This window comes from Martes martes (genome assembly GCF_963455335.1).
Source record: "Martes martes genome assembly, chromosome: X".
Lineage (NCBI taxonomy): Eukaryota > Metazoa > Chordata > Mammalia > Carnivora > Mustelidae > Martes > Martes martes.
This window is the reverse complement of record NC_137897.1, coordinates 53754239-53775531: the sequence shown is the minus strand read 5'-3', so window position 1 is coordinate 53775531 and position 21293 is coordinate 53754239. Positions and strand designations below refer to the sequence as shown.

The following is a 21293-nucleotide window of genomic DNA, read 5'->3' as shown; positions in this document are numbered from 1 at the left end:
TGCACAAAGCTAGGAAGATCTGGTGAGGCTACGGCCCAGGAGAAGGTTTGGTGTGGCTTGGCAGACCTGCTAGGGTGGGCGGGGTGGAAGGAGGGGAGCTGGGGTGGGTGGGGGAGGGATGTAGGTGGGAGGGTAGCAAGAGCAGTTTGGCCTGGATTAGGGAGGGGATAGGGGTGGATGGGGTGTTGTATAGGGTGAGAAATGAGCAAATCCCCCGGTGCTGGCTGTTTCAGAGGAGAATGGCTCCCTTCCCTGGGCAATGCCCCTAGGTCATAGGTACCACTGGCCTTTTCTTCTCTGGATTTGACCCTCCCAGGCCCCAGGGGGAGGTACCTCAGGTTGACCCTCTGTGCTAGAGGAAGGGATTCCAGAGTCCACAGTAAACAACAGTGGCGGGAGTACTGGGAGGCTGTGCAGTGGTTTGAAGAGGCAATGGGCTGGAAGTCAGAAGACCTGGGTGAAGGCCAGTCCCGGTGAACTTTCTGCGTGACTGTGGGCTGTTCCTCCTTCCCCTCCCTGGGCCTCAGTTTTCCCATCCATCCACCAAGGGGGCTGGACTAGAAGGTCTCTAAACGCCCTAACAACTTGAAAGATTCCATTCTCTTCTCTGAATCTGCCCAGGGGGAGGCCTTAGGGGCTGGGGCACTGGCAGGGCTGAGAATTCCATAGCAATTTGCATGTGAAAGCATGTTACTGCCATGGCTGTTAGTGTGTGTAGGGGGGCGCTGAAGACAGGGCAAAGACAGCTAACTGTCAGGCTGGCCTGAGAGGCCCAGGTTGGCCGCCTGGCTAGGAGAGAAAGGGGGGGGGTAAGGTCCCAGAGGTGGACACTGGAGGCCACCCCACTTCACTTGTCTCCCCAGGAAGGTTGAACCGCCTTCCGTTTAAGGCCCCGCCCAACTAAGATGCCCAGTTCTGGGGCAGGTCTCTACATTCACCCCCGATCTATCCTACGGAGTGACTTCAGAGCTGTGTGAGGTGCCCCTGGAGGCTGGGGAGCATGGGGTGACCGGGGAACAGTCTTACTGCATTTTCCAGATCTGCTGCGACCAGGCCTAAACCTCCCAGGGCCGTGCTTCCCTCAGGGTTTATAGATAATGCGTTGTTTTGGTAATTGCTTTCTGTCAACTTACAGAGTTTGTCAGTATAAATACTGTGTATATAGAGGTTCACTCACAGGCACAAACTTCTGGGGATTCTGAGAGAAGAAAGAAACAATGCGTAAGAAAGAGCAAGTGACAGTGGCCTGTGAGGCAAAGTTGCTGGTTCTGATGCCTGGCTTGGCCGGTCCTGGGGTAGTAAGTCCCCTCAGGTGTCTGGGCCTCAATTTCCCCCTAAGGGGCTTGGTCTGGAAAGGAGCTCTTTGGGAAAGTCCTAGCTCCACCCTTTCCTGACCTCTGACCTCTCAGATTCTACTGAACAGGCATGAGGGCAGCCAGGGAAATCTGGCTCGTCCCCCTGAGAGCAAAAGCTCTGCCCAGTAGAATCCAGCTGGTGTGAAATCCCCCTGATGCAGGGTGGGTTCCAGGATCTCCTTGGCTTCTCCTGGTAATCTGGAAGCTAGGGAGCCACCTGGAGCCTCTCCCTTAGGACCCTGGCTGGAGAAAAGGGGGCAGCTCCTCCCTCAGAAGGCAGTTCCTTAAGTGCTGCCTCCAGGGAGGCTGGGAGAGCTGAGCCCATAGAGCTATAGGGGTAGCAAGGGCTGTGGACACACATCTCTTCTACTTTGGCTTTGGAAGTGTTGATCATGGGTCTATTTCAGCCAGCCTCCAGCCCAGGAATCTGGGACTGGAGCTAGGGGAGGCAGCCTGGAGACTGGAGCCTCAGGGTAACTTCTGTTGAGGATGTTCAGAAACTTTGCAAAAGGCCAGCTTTGGTCAGTGATGATGATAACAGCCGGGGGCTTGGGGTCTCCAGGAAGCCCAGCCAAATTGCCCATTCCCTGCCTTGCCAGAAAAGCAACAGGTACCATTTATTGGTGCTGACTACATGCCCAGCATTCGACATTTTATGGGGCAAGAAAATGGGTGAATGAATGTATGAAAGGCTAACTTTAGAATCCAAGTTTCTGATCTGTGTACCTTCTATTTCTGCCTCTCCTGTTCCCACAGCCCATCACAAACACTTAAGAGCTAACCAGGGCCTTAAAGGCCCTTCTAGAATGTAAGGTCCCTGCTATGTGTCTATTCTGTTCATCACTGTACCCCAATGCCTAGACCACCAGCTGGCATATAGTAGGTGCTCAGTAAATATTTTCTGAATAGATGAAGAAATCTTGTTCTATTCCTCATTACCCAGACAGGGAAACTGAGGCCCAAAGAAACAGGGACCTGCCTGCCTCTGGTCAAGAGTTACGTGGGAGCTGGCACAGGCCCTCAGTCTCAAGCCCCTCAGGCTGGGGTTCTTTCCCCTTTATCAAAGCGCCCTGCAGCGAACTCCTTCCATCCTCCCATATCCCTTCACACATTCCTTTTTCCCCCCACCCCCCAGCTTTTCCTCTTTTCTTTCTCGTTGCCAGCTGGGTAATTAACCATTGGAAACCGAACCCATAATTACTGTCTCCCCCATGCCCTTAAATTGCTTTCAGTTTGGGATCTGTGACCCCTGTCCTGGGTGGAGGTTGGTCTCTCCCTCAGCAGCCTCCCAGAGGGGGATCCAACCTAACAAGCACCAGCTGGGGCTCCAGCCCCCCAGATCTAATGGCCAGCTGTACAGGAGACCAGCAGCAGATGGGCAAGAAGGGTCTCCAGGCCGGCTGGGGCTGATTCAGCAGGGGTGTCAGTGGTGACTGTGATGTCCAGGCAAGGCTGGATTTCTGAAAGCGACTGATGCCACGTGGCTAAAGGGCCGCTTGCTCAGCTGGGGCAAACTAGGGTGGTCCCAGTGGGGCCCGGGTCTCTCCTTGAGTTCTTCAGCCCACACTCAGTCCCTGCCTAGAATGTGCCAGGCCATCCACATCCTTGGCGAGGCCTCCTGTGAGCGTAAAGTGGACCAGTGCAATAAATCACAGGAGCCCCGGTTTTCCAGCTGGTGCGAGGCCTGTCCCTTTGAGGGAAACTGAGGCCTGGTTAGCACCTGTCCAGCTTGCCTCATTGGTGATCTGGGTTCAGCCTGCAGAGGAAGTCAGGCAGCCCCACCCTCACCTGGAAAGCATCATCAATCCCTGACTCACCAGGAGCTTGGGCCCAGCTGGGACAGGAAGGAGAGCTGAGGGTGCGGCTGGTCTGGGCCCTACCACGGGAGGCTCACACCTCCAGCCTCCACCTAGCTCAGCTTGGTCTCTCTCTGACTTACACAGCTGGGAAGGGAAGGTGGGGAGGGCTCCTGTTCGTCAAGGTCCCTAAGGAAGCAAGCTTGCTGGGTCTCCCCCCAGACAGGGTAAGGGGCAAGGGGGTGGGGAGAAGGAGAATTGCCATCGGGGAACTTCTATTTGCTCACAGTGTAGAAAAAGGCCTGGGCTCCAATCCCAGTGCTCTGGATCACTTGATGGTGCCCCCGGGCAAGTCACTGCCCCGAAAGGGTCTCAATTTCCTCATCTCAGATAGGAGGCGAAGAATTCCCCACTGTCCACCCTCACAGGAAGGTTTATGAGACTTGGTGACATAATGTGTGTAAGGTAAGTGTTTGAGACAAGTGGCAGGCGTGGTCCAGGTGAAGGACACTGCCGCAAGAAGCTACTGAGCACCACTGTGTGGCCAGCACTGCTCAGGCACCGAGCCCAATCCAGCACCCACCACGGCCCCCAGGCCAGGGCAAGTGGGAAGAGCCAGTCACAGATCTGGGCTGTTGGAGAGACAGCCCCACACTTTCCCCAGCTTTCTCCCACTGACTTGCCTTCACACCCCCACAGCTACTCCCAAGGGCCCCCAGAAACTCGACCCCCCACCGGCAGGGCGAGGGCAGCTGATAGCTGATAGCGGGGGACCACACAAGGACATTGAGTTGCAGAAGTGCATGAAGGGCTCAATCAAGCCGGGTCAGGCTCCACCCCAGTTAGAGACATCAACCTGTCCTGAAAACCAAGCCCTGGTTAAAGACCCCCCAACCCAGGCTGGGGGCCCCACTCTGGGCAGGCAGTCAAGTAGCAGAGGCCCCATCTGATCCAGGCACTTCCTTTGGTTAATGAGAAACCAAATAAACAGCCTCTGCCCCAGCTGGCTCCAGGAGCACCCCAGCCAGGCCCAGCCCTGCTCCAGCCCAGCCTCCCTTCCCTTCACCCTACAGGTACCATAGCTCTCCTCCCCCTTCCTTCTCCCTGTGCTTCCCACTTCCCTCATAGCCCTGCCTGCACCTTGGCTGGTTCTCCAGAAGCCTTCCTGCTCTGGATCACTAACTAGCCCTCCCCTTCCTTCCTCCTTCTTCTTTCCTCTAGTGCCTTCTTACCCATTTCTAGCTACTGGGATCTCACTTGCCTCCTCTCCTGACATTTGCCTTGGCCAGCTCTATAGGGAGCTCCCCACCCCCAGACTGGAGCAGGAAGGCCCCAGGCCCTTGCCACTCTGCCTCTCTGTTGCGGGATTGGGGCCAGACCCTCCTGTACCATCAGCCTGTGGGAGACTGGGTGCTCACGGCTGCTCATGGCTGCTTAGCTCTAGGGCTTTGCCTGCCAGCCAGAAGCCCCTGAGTATGCCACGGTGAGGACTCTGGGGTAGCCCACCTCTGAAAACAAGAGAGGAAGATTCTTCCGGCTAAGAAGTGAACTGGGTGGCCTGAAGCAACCCCAGTCCCCAGTGGGCCACAGCTGAGGCCCAACTCTTGGAAAGTCATTTCTATCTACCTTTAGGTATCTTGAGGCAGGGCAGGGCTGGGCCTGCCAGCAGGTCCTAGATGTAGTTCCAGCCAGGTGGTGGCAGTGCCTGTGGACACACCCAGGTCCCCATGGGAACACCCCCTCCCCCATCAACTCTCTCTAGCAGAGCCTAATGACAGACTGGGCGGATGCTCATGGCCTATGCCACGGAGGTGACGGGACAGACAGGGAGAAAGTGCTGCAGGCTCCAGCAGAACAAGAGGGCAGAGGAACTTGGGGTGGGGGGTAGGGGAAAATAGGACAGGCATAGGTCACCTGAAACAGCTTGCTCTACTAGGAAAGCCACCCTTTTCCCATACCTGCCCTGATCGTCAGTGATTTGGGCACAGGAAATCTTTCTCTCTCCCTCTCTCAATCTCTCTCTCTCTCTCTCTCACACACACAAGCACTCACATACTCACACCTCATTCCCCAATATCATGACACCATTTTACACCCATTTCTCCATGTGGTTAATTTTTTTTTTTTTTAGTTCTCATTTTTTTTCTAAGAAAAAAGCAACAAGAAAATAATTCAGAGTTTATACAAAACATCTTTACATTATTTCTTCCAAAAAGACTAGTATTTACACAAATGGCAACAGAAACAAAAACAAAAAACCCTTCCGACTGCCACCTGGAAGGGGCTGGCTGTTTCGTTCCCTCTCCCACCTGGCATTGGGGTGGGCAGCTGGCCAGGAGGCAGTGTAGAGGTGGGTGGTGATAGGCCCAGCTCCTTCCATGGCCACTTGGGGAGCGCCTACAAAGCGCACTCCAGTGGCATTCTGTTAGCAGCCGTGCTGGCAAGGGGCCGGGGTCAAAGTGCACGGCGTGCTGGCCCAGCCCTGGGCAGCCTCTTCCTCCTTCCAGGCCCTGGCCCAAGATTGGAGGGGCCAGCGGAATCTGGGTTGAGGGGGGCACCTGCCTGTGCTAGAGCCCAGAAAAGGAGCAGGCCACCTGGCTTTATACCCGCTTAGGTCTCTGCCCTGGGCCTCTGTTTCCCACTAGGCCAAAGGATGCCAAAGGTGAGAAGAGAACAGGGCGGGGAGGGGGAGGGGGAACTCCCAGCTCTGCAGGGCAAATAGCCACCTGGGCACCTCACCTCCCTCCACCCCCATGAGGTCATTTGCCTGCAGCAGCTCTCCTGTTCCCCAGGCAACAGCCAATTAAGACGTTAATTACCGTGAGAGTGAGGGAGGCAGGAGATGTCCAAGAATCCCACAAGGAAGAGATTTTTTTTTTTTTTTTTTTTTTTTTTTTTGGTGGAAGGGTGGCAGCCACTACCCCATTGCCAAGATCAGCTTTGTAGAAGGAGGGTCAGGAGGGCAGGGTGAGATGCTTTGCCCAATGGCACTCTCATCTTCCCTCCTGGGCAAGAACAGCTCTGGTCGAGCCACCCCTCCCCCAAACACCAAGGAGTTTATAAAAGAGATACCATCCTATGCTTCCTGGCTGGCCACATCCTGCCCCTGCTCCCTTAAACTGGGCTGGGCCAGGCTCAGAAAGCCCAAGGAGGGGCTGGCTTTTACATTTTTCCATTTTTCTTTAAAAAACAGATGAAAATGAGTTGACAGCTAAAAAATGAACACAAAAACATTAAAAACAGTGATCATAGCGGACAAACAGTCCTGGGAAAGGGGGGAAGGGGAAGGGGGACAGAGCTGGGGGGGGCATCTTCCTGCCTGCTGTCCATCAGCGTCCAACCCTGCCCTCCAAGAAGGGGCGCCCCTGCAGAGCCCAGAGGCCTGGCCAGAGGGGGAAGGCACAAGAGCGTGGGGGCTGGGGGCACAAGCACCCCACTCCGAAGCCCAGGGGGCAGGGCAAAAGGGGGATTATAAAAGCCAAGAAACTACAAAACTAAATACAAAGGTGGGCACAGCTGGTCAGGGGAGGGAGTGTGGGGGAGAAAGGAGAGGTGCAGTCCTGGCCGACTGTCTCTCGGGGACCCGAGGCTGCGCTGGGCCCTCAGACCTTGTAGTAGATGTTCGCTGGGCTCTGGGGTGGCATCTCCTGGACGATGTAGACGGGGTGCCCGTAGTCCCCACTCACCTTCTCGTAGTGGGGGCAGTAGTTGTTCTCTGTAGTCCGTAAGGGGATGATGATGTCGCTGGGCTCGGTGCCCGCCGTGCCACTGCCCCCCTTGGGACTGGCCAGGGTACTGAGGGAGAGGGCGGGTGCCCGCTGCTGGGTGTGCTTCCGGTGCCGTTTGCGCAGCTTGAGTAACAGAACTGTCAGGAAGATGATGATGAGCAGGAAGATGACACAGCCAGCGCCAACGGCTGCGAACAACGCCACCTTGGAGTTGAAGAAGCTGTCGGGGTCCCCACTGCCACCTCCGCTTGCCCCAGGGCCACTTTTCTCTTCCTGGTTCACAGTCTCTGAGGAAGGAGGAGGGAGGGGAGACGTGGTTGGCCACGGGTCCCAGGGACACACTGCCCATTCCTGGCTGGGCCCTGTCCTGCTTCGCTTCAGAGACAGGGCCTGAAAGGGTGGCCAAGCAATGGCTTGTGCCCTTCTGGGAGACACCCACAGCACTCACCATGCTTGCCGTCAGAGTCACCCAGGGAACCCCGGCCGCTGGGGGCCTGCGTGGCCATCTTGATAGTGTTGTCTGCCTCCTTGCTGGGCCGGCTGGTGGTCAGCTGCTCAGGCGTCACAGCATTGGGGTCTGGGGGTAGGGAGAGGATGGGTGAGCCAAGGACCTCAATCATCTAGCACAAGCCAACAGTGACCTATAAGTCAGACTTCAGATACTCTGACCCTATTGCCCCTCCCCTACTCCCCAAAGCACCCATACTCAGCCAGGGACATCTGTTGCAAAGGCTCAACTGGGGAGCCCTCACACCGGGCACTCACCTTGCCCAACCTTCATGACGATCTTCATGGTGCGTGTACGGCACACGCCTCCCTCCCGGTTTTCCAGTCCCTCCAGGCTCCCATTGGATGTAGCTGTAGCAAGAAGCCAGAGAAGTCAGCAGGAGAAAAAGGTCTGCCCACACTACCTAGAAATCCTAGTGCTGTCTTATCCCATAAAAACAGAACTGGGAGTTGGAGGGGGTGGCAAGCAGCTCCCACCTACCTGCGAACCTTTCTGCCTGTCTCCCTTGCGCTGGGAACAGAGTAGCCAGCCCCGGACCCAGCCCACATGAGAGACTAGCGCTTCCCCCAAGGATGCTACTCCTTGATCATGACCAGGCCTTAGCCCTTCTTTCTCAGTGGACACTAAGGCATCTTCTCTTTGGGCCAGGTTGCTCAGAGGCAAAACAATCAGAACCAGAATCATGCGGGAGGCTCCTGCAGAGACTGGAAGGAACCCAGTCAGGTGAACTGGGCTGGAGTCCCAATACTGTCCCTAACTCCCCGAGTGACATGGGGCAAGAAGCTCCTTCACCTCTTGGGGCCAATTTCTCATGAAGAGAAAGGCCTAACCGCCAGCTGATCCCAAAGAGTTCTGCCAACTCTTCCATTCCTGAGATTAGACCTTAGGCAGGCCAAGAAAATGAGAACTTCAGGTGGGCACCACAAATTGGGAGTCTTCCCCCACCCAACTTCTAGGGCCAAGGGGACTGGCAGCCACCCCCTTGGTGAATGTTAGGGCCAGAAATCCCAGGCCGGGTTGGAAGGAGAGCACACTGGTCTTCAGAGGGGTCCAGACCAGGACAGGCCATGTGCTCGCTCACTGTACTACTTAGAAACTCCTGCTGCTACCACATAAGAGAGAACCCTATGATGGGAAGGGACTCACAGGTAATGTAGTAATCATGGTGCTTCTTGAACTCCAGGCCCATGTAGTTGGGGCTGAACTCCTGGAACTTAATGGTGAAGCGGATCTCCTGCTCTGGCCGATTGCAGGTGACCAGCACATTGGGGTCAAGCACGGTGCTGCAAGCAGCCGCCTGCTCGGGCCGCACCAGGTACAGCTTATAGTACTCGTAGGGCCGCCCTGCTTCCGCTCGGGGGCAGATGATGTCCAGCTTGTCTCCAATCTTTGGGTAGATCACCAGGCCCTTCCCACTCAGGAACCTGCCCAGAAGGGAAGACAGTCAGCCTCAGGGTCAGGGGTCCTGGGCCCTCCCCTGAATTGGGGGCACACACCATGAGGGCCAGGCTGAGCCTGCTAGGTGGAGATGGGAAGGAGAGGTATCTCGTCCTTCTACCATCCTCAGGCTGGGGTGAGGAGAGACGATCACACTGCCAGCAGGGTGTGGAAGGGGTGGCCCATGGGCAAGGCTGCCAGGCTTTGACTGCTTGGCAGGGTGGGGCACGGCCTACCTGGGGGAGCCTTTTGTCCTAATGTGGCATTTCCGCAGGGGGCTGACATGGCCAATGGTGTCAGACTTGGGCTGCCTGGAGGTGGTGGCCCTGTTCTCCTCCCACCCCCGTCACACTTACATTCCTTCAGAGCCACTGCTACCATCTCCCCAGCACACGCGCACGCGTGTGTGTGTGTGTGTGTGTGCAGATACACACACACAAACATACAACGAGCCCACACATGCCTTAGCCACCACCCCTGTGGCTCCCAGACTACAACTGGAGGATCTCAACCTGTCTGAGACCCAAGCCTTCTCTCCCATCCTTGCTAATCTTGGGCCTGATAGTGAGAAAGGAATAGGCATTGCTTGGAACCAAGGAGTAATGGGTAGTCTCTGGCGAGGTGCGACTCTACACAGCATTCCCCACTCTCCACAGCCCAATGTCTTAGAGGGGGGACCCATTCAACCCCCATAGTGTGAGGACCTGAGTCCCCAAACTTGACTAGTCTCAATCCTAAAAAAGAACAGACGGAGGGGAGAAATGGCCCAAATACCGACAACAGATCATGTAAGAGATGGTCCCAGGAACCTCACACATCTGTGTTCTAATACCCCCACCTCCACATCTGCCCCTGTTATAGACCCTGAGGGAGCAGGCCAAATGCCTTCTGAGCCAGGTTCATCTTCTAATTTTGAAGGCTGGGACCAGGGAGTAGCAGAGGGAGGGCAACTGCCCAAGCCCATCTACCCCTATCACTCTGTCCTTACGTAAGCCCACAGTCAAACCATGGTGCTATCTTGGCCATTTCTGAGCCTGGGCAGGCTGGAGCTGGGAGCAAGGCAATAGCATGGAGGAAGGAGAAAGCAGACAGACTCTGGAACCAGACAGACATGGCCCTTCCTAGCTCTGCAACCTTGGATGAGCTGTATGATCTCACAGAGTTTCAGCTTCTTCACTTATAAACTGGCAGTGGTAAGAGCCCTACACATCACCCCTGGCCCAGGATTGTGGAGTGGGTACAGTGGTGCATGCAGAGTGCCTAGTGCATAGTAGGTACTCAACATGTTTGACTCCTGCTTAGAAACAGTCTAGTCTGCCGCGAGGCAAGATACTAACTAACAGCAAATGCCTATGACACCAGTCTTGGGGTTTTTTGGTGGGGGCGGGGGCTGGCTAGGAAGAGAAGCTACAACCCCATCCTTGAGGATTTTTCTGTCTGCTGTGGGTCAAAAAAGTAAAAAGGATCCATGCTTTAGCAACAGACAGTACCAGGCTATCTGTAGGTTATGTGGGAGGATGGTGGCTCAAACTGCAAGGGCTGGAGGCAGCGAGAGGAAGGAGACAATTCATCTGACAGGAGATGGTTCCTCAGAAGGAGCAGAATGCAAGTGGGTCCTGGCGGGGGCGGGGGTGGGGGAGGAGGAAGAAAATAAGAAGTTAACACAGAGCAAGAATGGACAGAAGTGGCTAGAACACAAACCCCAGGCCAGTGACTGGCCCCACAATTGGTAGAGAGAAGAAGAGGGGGTAGAAAAGCTCAGCTGGGGCCAGTCTGAAAGGCCTCAAGTGTCACAACAAGCATCCCACTGGGGACAGACCTTCTAGCAAGGACAATGGGGGGTTGAAAGTAGCACTTCAAGGGAACAGAGCTGACAGCAGGAGAGCATGGCTTCACTTCCTGGGGGCCTATTGCTCACTGGGGACCACAAGGTACGAGGGCCTGCCGGGAGCTCAGGGCCCTCACTCAAGGGAGGCAAATGATACCCAGGGAGGTGACTCTAGACCAAGCAGATGAAGAAAGGCAGCCCTCCCTCCATGTTAAACGAGGCTTTGACAAGCTGAGACCTGCCATCTTCCTCTACAGGAGGGTAAAAACCACAACAAGAAGGCCTTTCCCTTAGGACCTAGCTTTACTGCACTCTAGAGGACCAGAAAGGAGGCAGGCATGGGAGGAAGGCCCCTATAAACACTGAAGAGGGAACAGCCTCACCCCAGGCCCCCATAATTCCCAAGGCCATTTTCATTTCCTCAGCCTCACACTGGGTCCACCCAGATAGCTGGATTCGATGACTTCTAACTTCTTAGAACCAGTGGAACCTTCGAGACCTACTGAGTCCACGTCCCTCATATGAGGGATGGCGTGATCAGTTGAACATTCCTATGGAAGAGAGGTGCTCCAAGCTGACTGGAGGAGGCTACCCTCAGCCAGGACGTTAAGCCCTAGGGCTCTAAGAAGACCTAAAGCCTTGGCTGAATCCTTACAGAGCTGCGCTTCGATGAGACCTTCCATGGAGGTGATGGCAGGTGCACAGAGGGCATGCGAAGGGGTACAGGTCATCTCACCTCTCGTGCCACTTGGCCCTGGCTTCCTCACCGGGGGCTTAGCTGTTCTAAGCACATCTACGGCTGCTCAGGTTCTGGAGCTCCAGATCTGAAATACAGGGCTTCCAGCTACTGGGGGCTCTACCTTGAATCCAGAGCCATTGAGGAAACAGATGTCTATACAGTGGATGGAGGAGGGAGTAGAAAAAAGAACTATGGCCCCCAACACCGCTCACACTCTCTTCAACCTCAGCAAAAGACTTCATGAATATTCACCAGTTCATTTGCATAGCAGCTGGCAGAGGGAAACTCACCTTCCCCTAAAGTGCAGAATGGAGAAGAGCCTGATGAGACCTGCCTTCCCTGACCCTGATCCCCTATAATGGTGCCTCCGCAGCATCTTCTCAAACATCAGGAGAACTGCTTCTTGGCCTACAGGAAGCCCAGGAAAGTGGCAAGGGGACATAAGGGGCAGGTGTGTAGCCAGCGAGAGCGAAGCCTGAAGCCAGGTACAACACTAGTCATACTATCCAGGTGGGGGCGGGGGGGACCCTGCAGGTCTCCCCTCATACATGTCAGGTTAGGAGTAGGGGCAAGGGAGGAGGACAAAGAGATTGTCCCCAAGTTAAACTCTTTATCCCCCACTTTTCAAAACTATTATCAGGCCAAGCTTTCTTGCCTGGGGCCACCCCCAGACAAAGCCCTTTTCTGGAAAATAAGGGGACTGACAAGGCCCAGCAGGAAGCCCGAAGCAGGTTGCCATGGTAACCCCTGAGGTCTTCCCTTCTCAGCTTCTGATAGCCCCAGGACCCCAGTGAGCCACCCCAGGGAGGAAAAGGACTTGGGGGAGGCTGCTGGAGCATTCCAGCTCCTTCTTATGGCCTACCTCTTCCCTTCCACCCTAGCCCAAGTCTCTCCCTCAGCCTTTCTGCTGAGCCGAGAAGTGCTGCCATGACTGCTAGTTACAAATCCTGGGAGGCAAGAAGACTGAAGGGTCTGGGGCAGTAGCTTGGTCAGAGGCTAACTGCCCTCTTGCTTCCTTCGTCCCGCTGAGCCCCTCTCTGCCCAAACACATACAATCTGCAGTGGGGGCAGCCTGCAGCTGTGGGGGTCATGCCCAGAAAGGTGCTCATATTCCACCAGGCTCATTCTTTCCTTCCCTCAGGCTCTAGAAACCTGTGGTCAAAGAGTGGCCTAAGGGAGAGCCCAGTCCCAGGCCGCACCGGTCCAAGTTTGGTAGTAGACTCCAGCCACCCCTTTGATGCGGGGACCCCGGCGGCACCATGCCTGTACCCACAGAGTGGTAGGACGAGTGGAGGACAGACCCCAAGCCAAAGCTCAAGTCTGCTCCCATCCCAGCAAGGGTGGGGAGCCCCCAAATTAAAGGCTCCTCTTTCATTCCCCCAGCTCCACCCAGCCCCCGAGGCGTCAGGAGCAGGCCTGGCGTGTCCCAGCAGTGCCCGCCCAGGCGTGGGTGGGCAGGTACAGCAGCTGGGTCCTGGCACACACACACAGCACTGTCGGAGGCAGAGAAGCCAGGAGAGTCCCAGAGGAAGTCACCCTCCCCACCTACACTGAACTCTGTCCTCCCTCGGCCCTACCAGGCTCATACTTGGGTCCAATGGAGGGGGGCTCACACCTCTTTCCTTGTTGTCTGCTTTCTGTGGGATCCCTGAGAGGAAGTGAGGCTCCTGGCCTAGAGAGGAACCCAAGGTACCACTCTGAGCTCAGGAGGGAGAGTGCCAGGCAGGAGCTGACCGCCCCTAGTTCGGGTGACTGGAGCAGGCTGCCCTCAGAGGAAGGCCTAACCAAATCAAAGGAGGAAGCCAGGGCACTGCTCATCCCACGCAGGCAGGGCCTGAGTCACAAGGACAGATGCACACACACCTGTGAGGTAAGAGGGGAACCCAGGGGCAGGGAGCCGGCTCCTCTTTCCAAACCCAACCTTGAATTTCTCTCTCTCCTAGATCCCGAGGGAGCAGGATGGCATGGAAAGAATGCCATACGGCAAGCTCTGCCCCCTGTGAGCTGAGTCTAGACAAGTCACTTCCTTCTTCCAGGCACAGGCCTTCTCATCTGGAAACGGGTGGCAGGGGGCAGGGGGGCAATTCCTACTCCCCAGGGCTGATGGGAACCACCAACGAACTCACATAGGAGGATGCTTTGTAAGTAAGTAGCAAGGTGTTGCCTGACTGTTAAGTTGGCCTGCCAAACACAGTACCATTTAGAAGAAACTAAAGGAGCTTCCACTCCTGGCTGCTGGCACCCCCGCCCCAAAATGCCCACTATGAAAACACACACAGGAGGGGCTGCTATTCCAGGGCCAGGAATCCAGGATGTGACTGGTGAGCAACGCCCTCCACCTCAACTTGCCTAATAGTCACAGAGTGGACCCTCCCCCAAACCTGGTGTTCTCATGGCAACAAGCAGCCTCCTGGCTGGCCCACCCCTTCCACAGTCCCAACCCCAGAAAACAGTAGTGTCCAGGGCCTGTCCTTCCCCATCCACCTGAGCTGAAGAGGCAGTGGAGAACCTGAGGGGAAACAGGGAACCCTCAATTTAGCCCCCACCCCAGACTCACAGGCCCTTCTTGCTTTGGCCCAACTGCCTGGGGTGGGGGTGGGGAGGGAGGGGAACAGGAAACTTTAGGAGCTGCTGGGTTCCCATCACTCTCAAGCCCCCACCTGTGTCCAAATCAGCCACAGAGTAGAAGAGGTCAGGTCTCTAGCCGCCCCGGAAAGGGGCCCCCTGAGCTGGCCTCCCCAGGACTGTGAGCTGGAACAGCTGTGAGGGGGCTGGGACCAATATTTTGGCTCCTAGCAGGCAAGCCTGGGTTGGGGTCTGCAGCTGCCCCCACCCATGCTGGCTGGAGTCAAGGGTCCTGGACACCAAGCCGAACCCCCCCACCCCCACCCCCTTATAGGGAAGGTGTAATGTGATCTCAGGCACATTCCCACTCCCTGGAGGTGGGGGAACCTGAGTGGGGGGCAGGAAGGGGTCAGAATGGGACAGAGAGACTGAACTGCAGCAGCTGGACTTGGCTGAGGACTCAAGTGTGAGGCCTGCCGGCTGCCCCAAGCTCTCTGGGGAAGAGGCTGGGGGAGGGGGCCACTCTGGGACTATTACCAAGCACATGCATACCCTCTGGTTTCTCCCAACCTGTAGTGGGACTAAACCTACCACCCACCCCCCATGCTCATCAGGCAAATCTGACAAGAGGGGCAAAGGAGAGGCAGAAGCCCTCACCACCCAGGGACTTTCACACTGAAAGACCCCAGCAACAATTCTGGGAAAGAGCCTGGAAGTCTCAAGTCAGCGCTTCCTGCTCCTCTCTCTCAGTCAGGGCTGGGGCTGCATGCACCCTGGAACCTGGAAACATACCCCCAACCCAACCACTTCTTTATTTTGATTTCTTTTCCCCAAGAAGGAAGCAATTAAGCAAGGTTTATAGGCACTGGGAGATTTGAGTGGGGGGGGGGGTGCCAGCTCCTGACAAGGCTGAGGAAAGAGACCAAAAGCAGGGAGGAAGAGGGGAGGGAAGAGAGAAAATGAGCCTGTGAGGGAGAGCACGGGCATGTGCAAGAAACAAAAGGACTTGAGAAAAAGAGGCAGAGAGTGACTAAGAGTGAGAGGGAGTGTGAGAAAAAGGGAGAGCAGGGCGAGCCTCACTGGAGAGGGGAGGTGAGTGAGGCTCACAGAGGGCGTGAGAGGGCGAACCAACACAGACCTGAGAGGGAGAACTCGGGCAGGAGGCAAAGAGGGAGAGACAGACAGAGAGAGACTGTTTATTTGAAAGGCTGTGGCAGCCTGAGGGTTGGGCGCGGTGGCAGAAGCAGCCCCTGGAGCTCTTGTGGAGCTGAGCGCAGTGCCTCCCTCCTGTCCTCCTGCCCAGCCCCCCATGCACCAACACACACAGACCCCTGGGCGTGGGTGGAACTGGGGGGCATGCAGGGGCACCAGCATCAGTCCCCCACCATTCTTGGGATCTGCTCGATTACAGGACAGAATTTGTGCAGGTCCTACGTAGTCCTACTGAGTCCTCACCCTGCACCCGGATGCCTGCCCTCAGCCTGAAGTGGATGGTGGGGTGGGTGGAACTCAAAAACCTGGAAACTGGTCCACAGCACTAAAGGCTCAAAACACAAAAAGGGAGAAGCTCAGAGAGATCTTGTTTCTCCCAGCGCCCCCCTCCAACTCTGCAGGAGGGCTCCTTTCCAGCTGCGGAGCTGCCTGCTATCTCTGGTTAGAGACCCGAGAGAGCAATTAGGTCACTCCCATGAGCCCCTATAATGGGCTACCCCAGGCGGATTTCAGCTATCCTGACTGGAGAGAGAGCATTTCCAGCCTCCACCTCCCCTGTAAGCAGGAGGGGCGGGGGGACTGGGCTCTTCACAACCCTTTCCCTTGAGCTAAACAGCTCAGGGTCCCCAGACTATCTTAACTCCCTGCTGTTAGGAGAGCACTGCACCCAGTCTGGCTCCTGGGTGGGGAAGAAATTCTTGTCAATCCCTTTCCTCGTACCTTGTTTCCTTTCCGGAACCCTCTACACTGACCTTGTTTTAGCCATCCCACAAACCGGTAAATAGGACCCTACCTTAACGCAAGAATAGAACTAGAGAAGCTGCCTTCTCCCACTCCAGGGCTGAGAGATGCACTGTCCCTGGAATGTAAGAGGCCAAGGCAGGCAGGAGCCCGGGAAGTTAGCCAGGGAGCCCAGGAGAGTGGAAAGAGATTACAGATACAAAAATCAGAGAGCACAGAGGGCAGGCCAAAGCCCCCCAGTTTCCCACTAAGTAGGGGTATCTGCACATCACCACAACCTCCACAAAACAGGAAGAGCAATCTTGACCCTGGATTCCAACCCCAGTCCTGAATGCCAAAAGAGTAAAAGGTCCAGAGGTCACTACACAGCCCCAGAGACTCTTCACTAACAGCCCAGAAACCACTGAGCCACCGCCCTAAAAGGTGTGTGTGTTGTTTGGGGGTGGGGGGGATTGTGAAGGGGAAGGAAGAGGAAGAAAAGAAAGGATCTCCTCTACATAGCTACATCCCCAACCCCTTGGGAAAAGCTAAGCATAGCTTCCCAATCTGAGGGACATAGGGCAGGGGGCCACCGGGACCCGCCTGGCCAGGAATCCTTCCATCCCCACCCCACCTCCCTCGCCAGCTCCGACGCCACTCTGCCTGGGCTGGCCCTCGAATCTCTGCCGCTGGCTCCACTGGACCCCCAACGGGCGCTGGATCGAACCCCCCTCCCCAACAAATCCCTCTCCCACTCCGCCCCTCTCCACCGGCCGCCTTTGTGAGCCTGAGAGCGGCGCCCGCCCTTCCACCGCCCCAGTGGGGAGAAAAGAGGGGCCAGAAGAGACGGCAAAGCGAAAAGCTAGGGAAGCAAAGAGAGAAGAAAGAGAAATGGAAATTGGAGAAGCCCGAATGGGGATACAGGCGCAGCCACCCGCCCCAAGCGCGGAGTCCCGAGCCGTGGTCCCTTCACAGCCAAACAAATGGGAAACCTGTGTTCCGGCCTCGTCCCCCAACCAGGTCAAGCTCGCCCCTAAAGCGGCTCTCGGAGAAAACCGCCACGTTCCCAGGGGCCCCATAGGGGAATGCGTTCTCTCCCCCACCCAGCTCTCGGGTGCGCCCTCGAGCGCCCGGACTCCCAGCTCCGCCAGGCGCGACCATCCCGACTTGATCCGGGACATGCGAAGGAGAGAGCGGGGAAGCCAAGGGGTCACAACCCAGCCGAGTGCCCCCCACCCCACCCCGCCGCACCCTGCCCCACCCGCCCGCAGGAAAACACACTCGAAAACGCCAGAGACAAAATGGGGCGCCGCTCCTCCTCGAAACACCTCCCCACACGCACTCGGGGACGCGTGGCCTCACCCTGCAGGAGTGCCTCCCACCCCCAGGGACCTGAGCCAGTAAGTTACTCACTTGGGGTTGAGGGAGCTCCAGGACACGGGCTCCAGGTTCTTGGCCAGCGGCGTGGCGAGCCGGCACAGTGCCAACACGACCATCGCCACAAGCCACTTGCCGAGCCAACGCTGCCCAGGCCGGGCCATCTTCCCAGGAGCAGGCTGCACTTGGGATCCCCTGGCGCCTCCTCAGCAAACTGGCCTCGCCTTCCCGTGCTGCGCTGCGCTCTGAACCGCTCAGGCGCCCATCCTCCGCAGTCACCGGCCTTGAAGTGCTCCCCTCCCGCCGGCTTCGGCGTCGTTCTTCTCCGCCCGGCGGGCCAGGAGGACTCACTGGGCAGCCGTCCCCAGCCCGGGCATGGGCCGCGGTCTCTGAGGGCTCGCTCCTCGCACGAGGCGCGATGGGGGCTCTGCGCCCCCGGGTGATCCGGCCCGATTCCGCTGGGCTCCCCGAGACTGTTCGGGACTGCGCGCCCTCTCCCTGACTGGGTCTCCCCACTGAGGATTCGGTGGCCGCACCGACGCCTCGACTGTCCCGGGATCGACGCCCCTTGGAAGAAGTCGGAGTCTCCCCACAATGCGAGCTCAGTCCGGGGGCTCCCGGCCGGGTCGCCCTGGCACGGTCTCCGTTCCTCCAGGCCACACTGGGACTCTGGGCTGCGCGCCCCACCGACAGCTTCTACTTCAGCGGGGGCCCCGTTCAGTGTACTCAGAAGAGCGGGAAGACGCAGCAGAGCGAGATAGTCCCATCGATTTGCGCTTCTGAAGCCTCGGCCGGATCGCTCCGCAGCCCAGTCGCCGAGTCCTAGCTCCCCGGCGATTGCACCCGAAGGTCTGCGGCCAGTGCGATTCTCACACGCCTCCCACTGCTGTCCAGCGCGCATAGACTCCCCCGGCTGCCGCTGAGCTGTCTACTCCCCTGCTCAGGCGAACGCAAGGCCGACCCTACTCCTCTTAGCCAATAGGAAGCTCCGTCTCGGGGTCCTTGTCCCCTGTCACGCCCCCAGAACAGGAAGGGGGCGGAGCTCCTGGGAGCTCTTAAGGACGCCGTGCTCACTAAGAGAGTGCGGCTCGTGTGGCTAGGGGTGGGTCCGGTTTAGTCCCGTTTCCAGAGCGCTCGGCCGGTGGGAAGTTGGCGTTCCTCTAGGGCTGTCGGCCTGCTCTCCTCTCGCGCGCCTAGTCAACACTCTGGCCCACTGAACCAGATAGGCCCTGTCGCAAGTATCCCGGGAACGTACTTCCATTCTCTTTATACAGGAACCCTGAAGTCCTGCTCTGCGCCCACCTCTGTGGCAAAAGTAGCCTGGTTGCTCCCCGTCCCATCTCACGTGGGGCTCTGGTGGGCCTTCCTCCTTCTTACCTCACAATGCAGTGTCTGCTTGCAGTTGGACCTGGAGTCCTAAACACACAGATCCGATAGGTGATGGAGACTCAAGAGAGATCAAGTACCGGATGGAGGTGGGTGGGAGGTGCTCTCTTTGCCCCTGGGGACCAGGCCTTTGGAATCTCAGCCTCAGGGGAGAGCTTTGTGGGACTTGGGAGGCCAAACTTAGAGTCTTGTCCTGTCTGAAGGGGCAGGCAAGACCCCGGAATAGGCCAGCGGGGATGTGAGGGGGCATCTCAATAAAGAAAGACACCTCCTGGGCAGAGAGAAAAGGGTGCAGGCAGACGCCTTTTGAAAAAGCAAAAGCGAGCGTCCTGGCCCCAAGACGCCAGACTCTAGGCCCTCCCGGCTTCGCCATCTGGGTCTTTGTCTCCCAGCCCTGGCCCATTCTCCCCGCCCCTCCTCGCTTCCTTGCCTATAACTTTGGCTCCATCCCATAGCTCAGACCCTCCCGGTCCGGCCCGCTCTCCTGGTCCGACCCCCAACAGGCATACCCACGTGCTAATGTCTCCCCCTACTGGTCTTCCATAGCACTGCGGGAGCCCGGGAGAAATGGGAAGCTCTCACCCAGGAGCTTGACACACAGAAACATAGCACTTGACTTGGACTTGAGACTTAGGACGGGCGTGGTAGTCTTGGCAAGAACCGCGGTCCAGTATGGGGAGGAAGGGAAAGCACCAGGAGGAAGATCTGGGTTTGGGGTTGGCTTTGGGATATAGTCTCCTTGCTGCTACTTGATGGAGACAGGTGAGCAACATTCCCAAAGGGTTCTACCGTTTACTAAACAGGTTCATGTCCTTATCACACTTAAGTAGGTGTTTCTCACTGGATCCTGTGATGATCTCTTTGGCTTTAGAGTGGACCTGGATTGGGGGGGGGGTGGAATAAGAAGGGAGAAGCTAGGCCTCTCCTCCTTTTAGGGCCAGGGCCTGGAGGGTGAAAACGTTCTGGGGGGACAGAGACCAGGAAAAGCTAAGTCGGGTCTTTCACCTGACAGCTGGACCCCTTACTGGGGTGTGGACAAGGAGAGATGAGAACAAGGTGCAAGGGCGCACCAATCGTCCAGCCCGGGGACTAGGATCCCTTGAAGTGTGTGCGTGGCACCACTGATGGAAAGAAGCCTGCTGCTTACTGAGTGCTGACTCTGTACCAAGAATCATGTTAGATGGGTTTCCTCTCATAGTCCCTTGGGATAAGTTCCACACCCCCCATTTCACATAAGAGGGAAGACAAGGCTCAGGGAAGAGAAATAGCTCCACTGAGGTCACTGAACTAATCGGTGGTAGAAGCAAGACATTCCCCCAGGCGTATCTGTCTCCAAAGCCTGAACCAGTCCTAAAGCCTGTACCATACTGATTTGTCACATGTTCAGCCCTTTCTTGCCTACTTGCTTACGTAATTCATTCCTGGTCAAAAGCTGGCTCACGCTTGGAAGGGAGCAGCGTCAGGATGGGTCAGGACTGTACTCTTCGTTCACAGGTTGCTAGGTCTGGGACTATTCATCTGTGTTCCTGGCCACATCTCAAGATTCCCACCTAAAATCACCACTACCAACCCCAACACCAGCCTCACATTCTGCTGCCAACACGCCCCCAGTGTCTCTTGGGAGGCAAGCCCCAAACCAGGTCGGGGAAGGGGGAAATGAGGCTATGGTGCCAGACTTGGGAACCCTAAGCAACTCCTGACTGTGCGTTGGCACCCCCTAATTCTGGGTGGGGATGGCAGCAAAGGAAAGAGGAGTGGACTCTCTATGTTGAGGCCTGCTTTACATGCTGGTCACCGCTGGTCATGGCACAACCTTTCTGCCTCAGCCTGTCCACTCCAGCTCTAGGGGCCTCAGTAGTAGGACCGGACCTACTCTCAGCTGCAGCCAGGATCACTGACTCCAGGCCCCCACTCTCTGTGCCACCCTAGAAGGGCCTCAGACGTAAGGATTCAGGCCCCTGAGGTAGGGAGAAATTACCCCCTCCCCCAAGGGGAGACTGAGAAGAACTTGGGTTCCATGTAGCATGTGGATCCTCTCTTATCCAAGTCCTCACTGCTCCAATAACAGTCACACCCCTCCCTGGGCCTCCCAGATCAGCATTACCACACACACACACATATACCCTCACCCTCAATTTCTGTGGCCCTTGTCCTCGACCTGTCCTTGCCTGTCCTACACTCTGAGACGGGAAAGGTGAATTAACTTACCTAAAACTGCACAGCCAGGAAGTAGAAATGTCATGATTTTAACCTAGGTTATTGAGCTACCCAATTTGTGTTATAACCAATGACTCTCATGAGTCTACACTGATATCCCAAGGCTCTGGAAAGGAGTATGTGCCAAGGTGTGGACCTTGCATACCAAAGGGTCAGAGCACAGGCAGCCTACCCCAGGCCCAGAGCAATGTAAGCTGGGCGAGCCCAGTGAGGCTAGCAACCCTCTATTAGATCAGGTCATCCCCAGCCTGCCCTAGGTCTCCTGTCTGTCCGCACAGAGACCCATAGCCTCTGCGCATACCCTCCTCACAGACACCCACAACCATTCCCTATAGGGAGAGGGGGAGCTGTGTTTCTTGAATACCCACTGTATGCCAGGCACTGTAGCTGGGTACTTTCACCTTTGGTGCTGTATTAGCTGAGTT

General features: G+C 56.7%; 1 protein-coding gene across 2 annotated transcripts; it reads right to left on the bottom strand.

Moving 5' to 3' along the window:
• Nucleotides 1-1074: 1074 nt before the first annotated feature.
• On the bottom strand, nt 1075-18199 carry EFNB1 (ephrin B1). Of its 2 annotated transcripts, XM_080795327.1 has the most exons (6): nt 17302-18180; nt 8534-8811; nt 7645-7737; nt 7328-7456; nt 6838-7166; nt 1075-1198 (listed from the first exon to the last, which is right to left on the bottom strand). In XM_080795327.1, the coding sequence occupies exons 1-6, from the start codon at nt 17427-17429 to the stop codon at nt 1142-1144; spliced, it is 1014 nt and encodes a 337-aa protein (XP_080651453.1). In that variant the 5' UTR covers nt 17430-18180; the 3' UTR covers nt 1075-1141. The 2 variants fall into 2 exon arrangements, with proteins under 2 accessions (XP_080651453.1, XP_080651454.1); XM_080795328.1 differs by lacking the exon at nt 1075-1198 and having other exon boundaries at nt 5303-7166; nt 17302-18199.
• Between the last annotated feature and the right edge of the window lie 3094 nt (nt 18200-21293).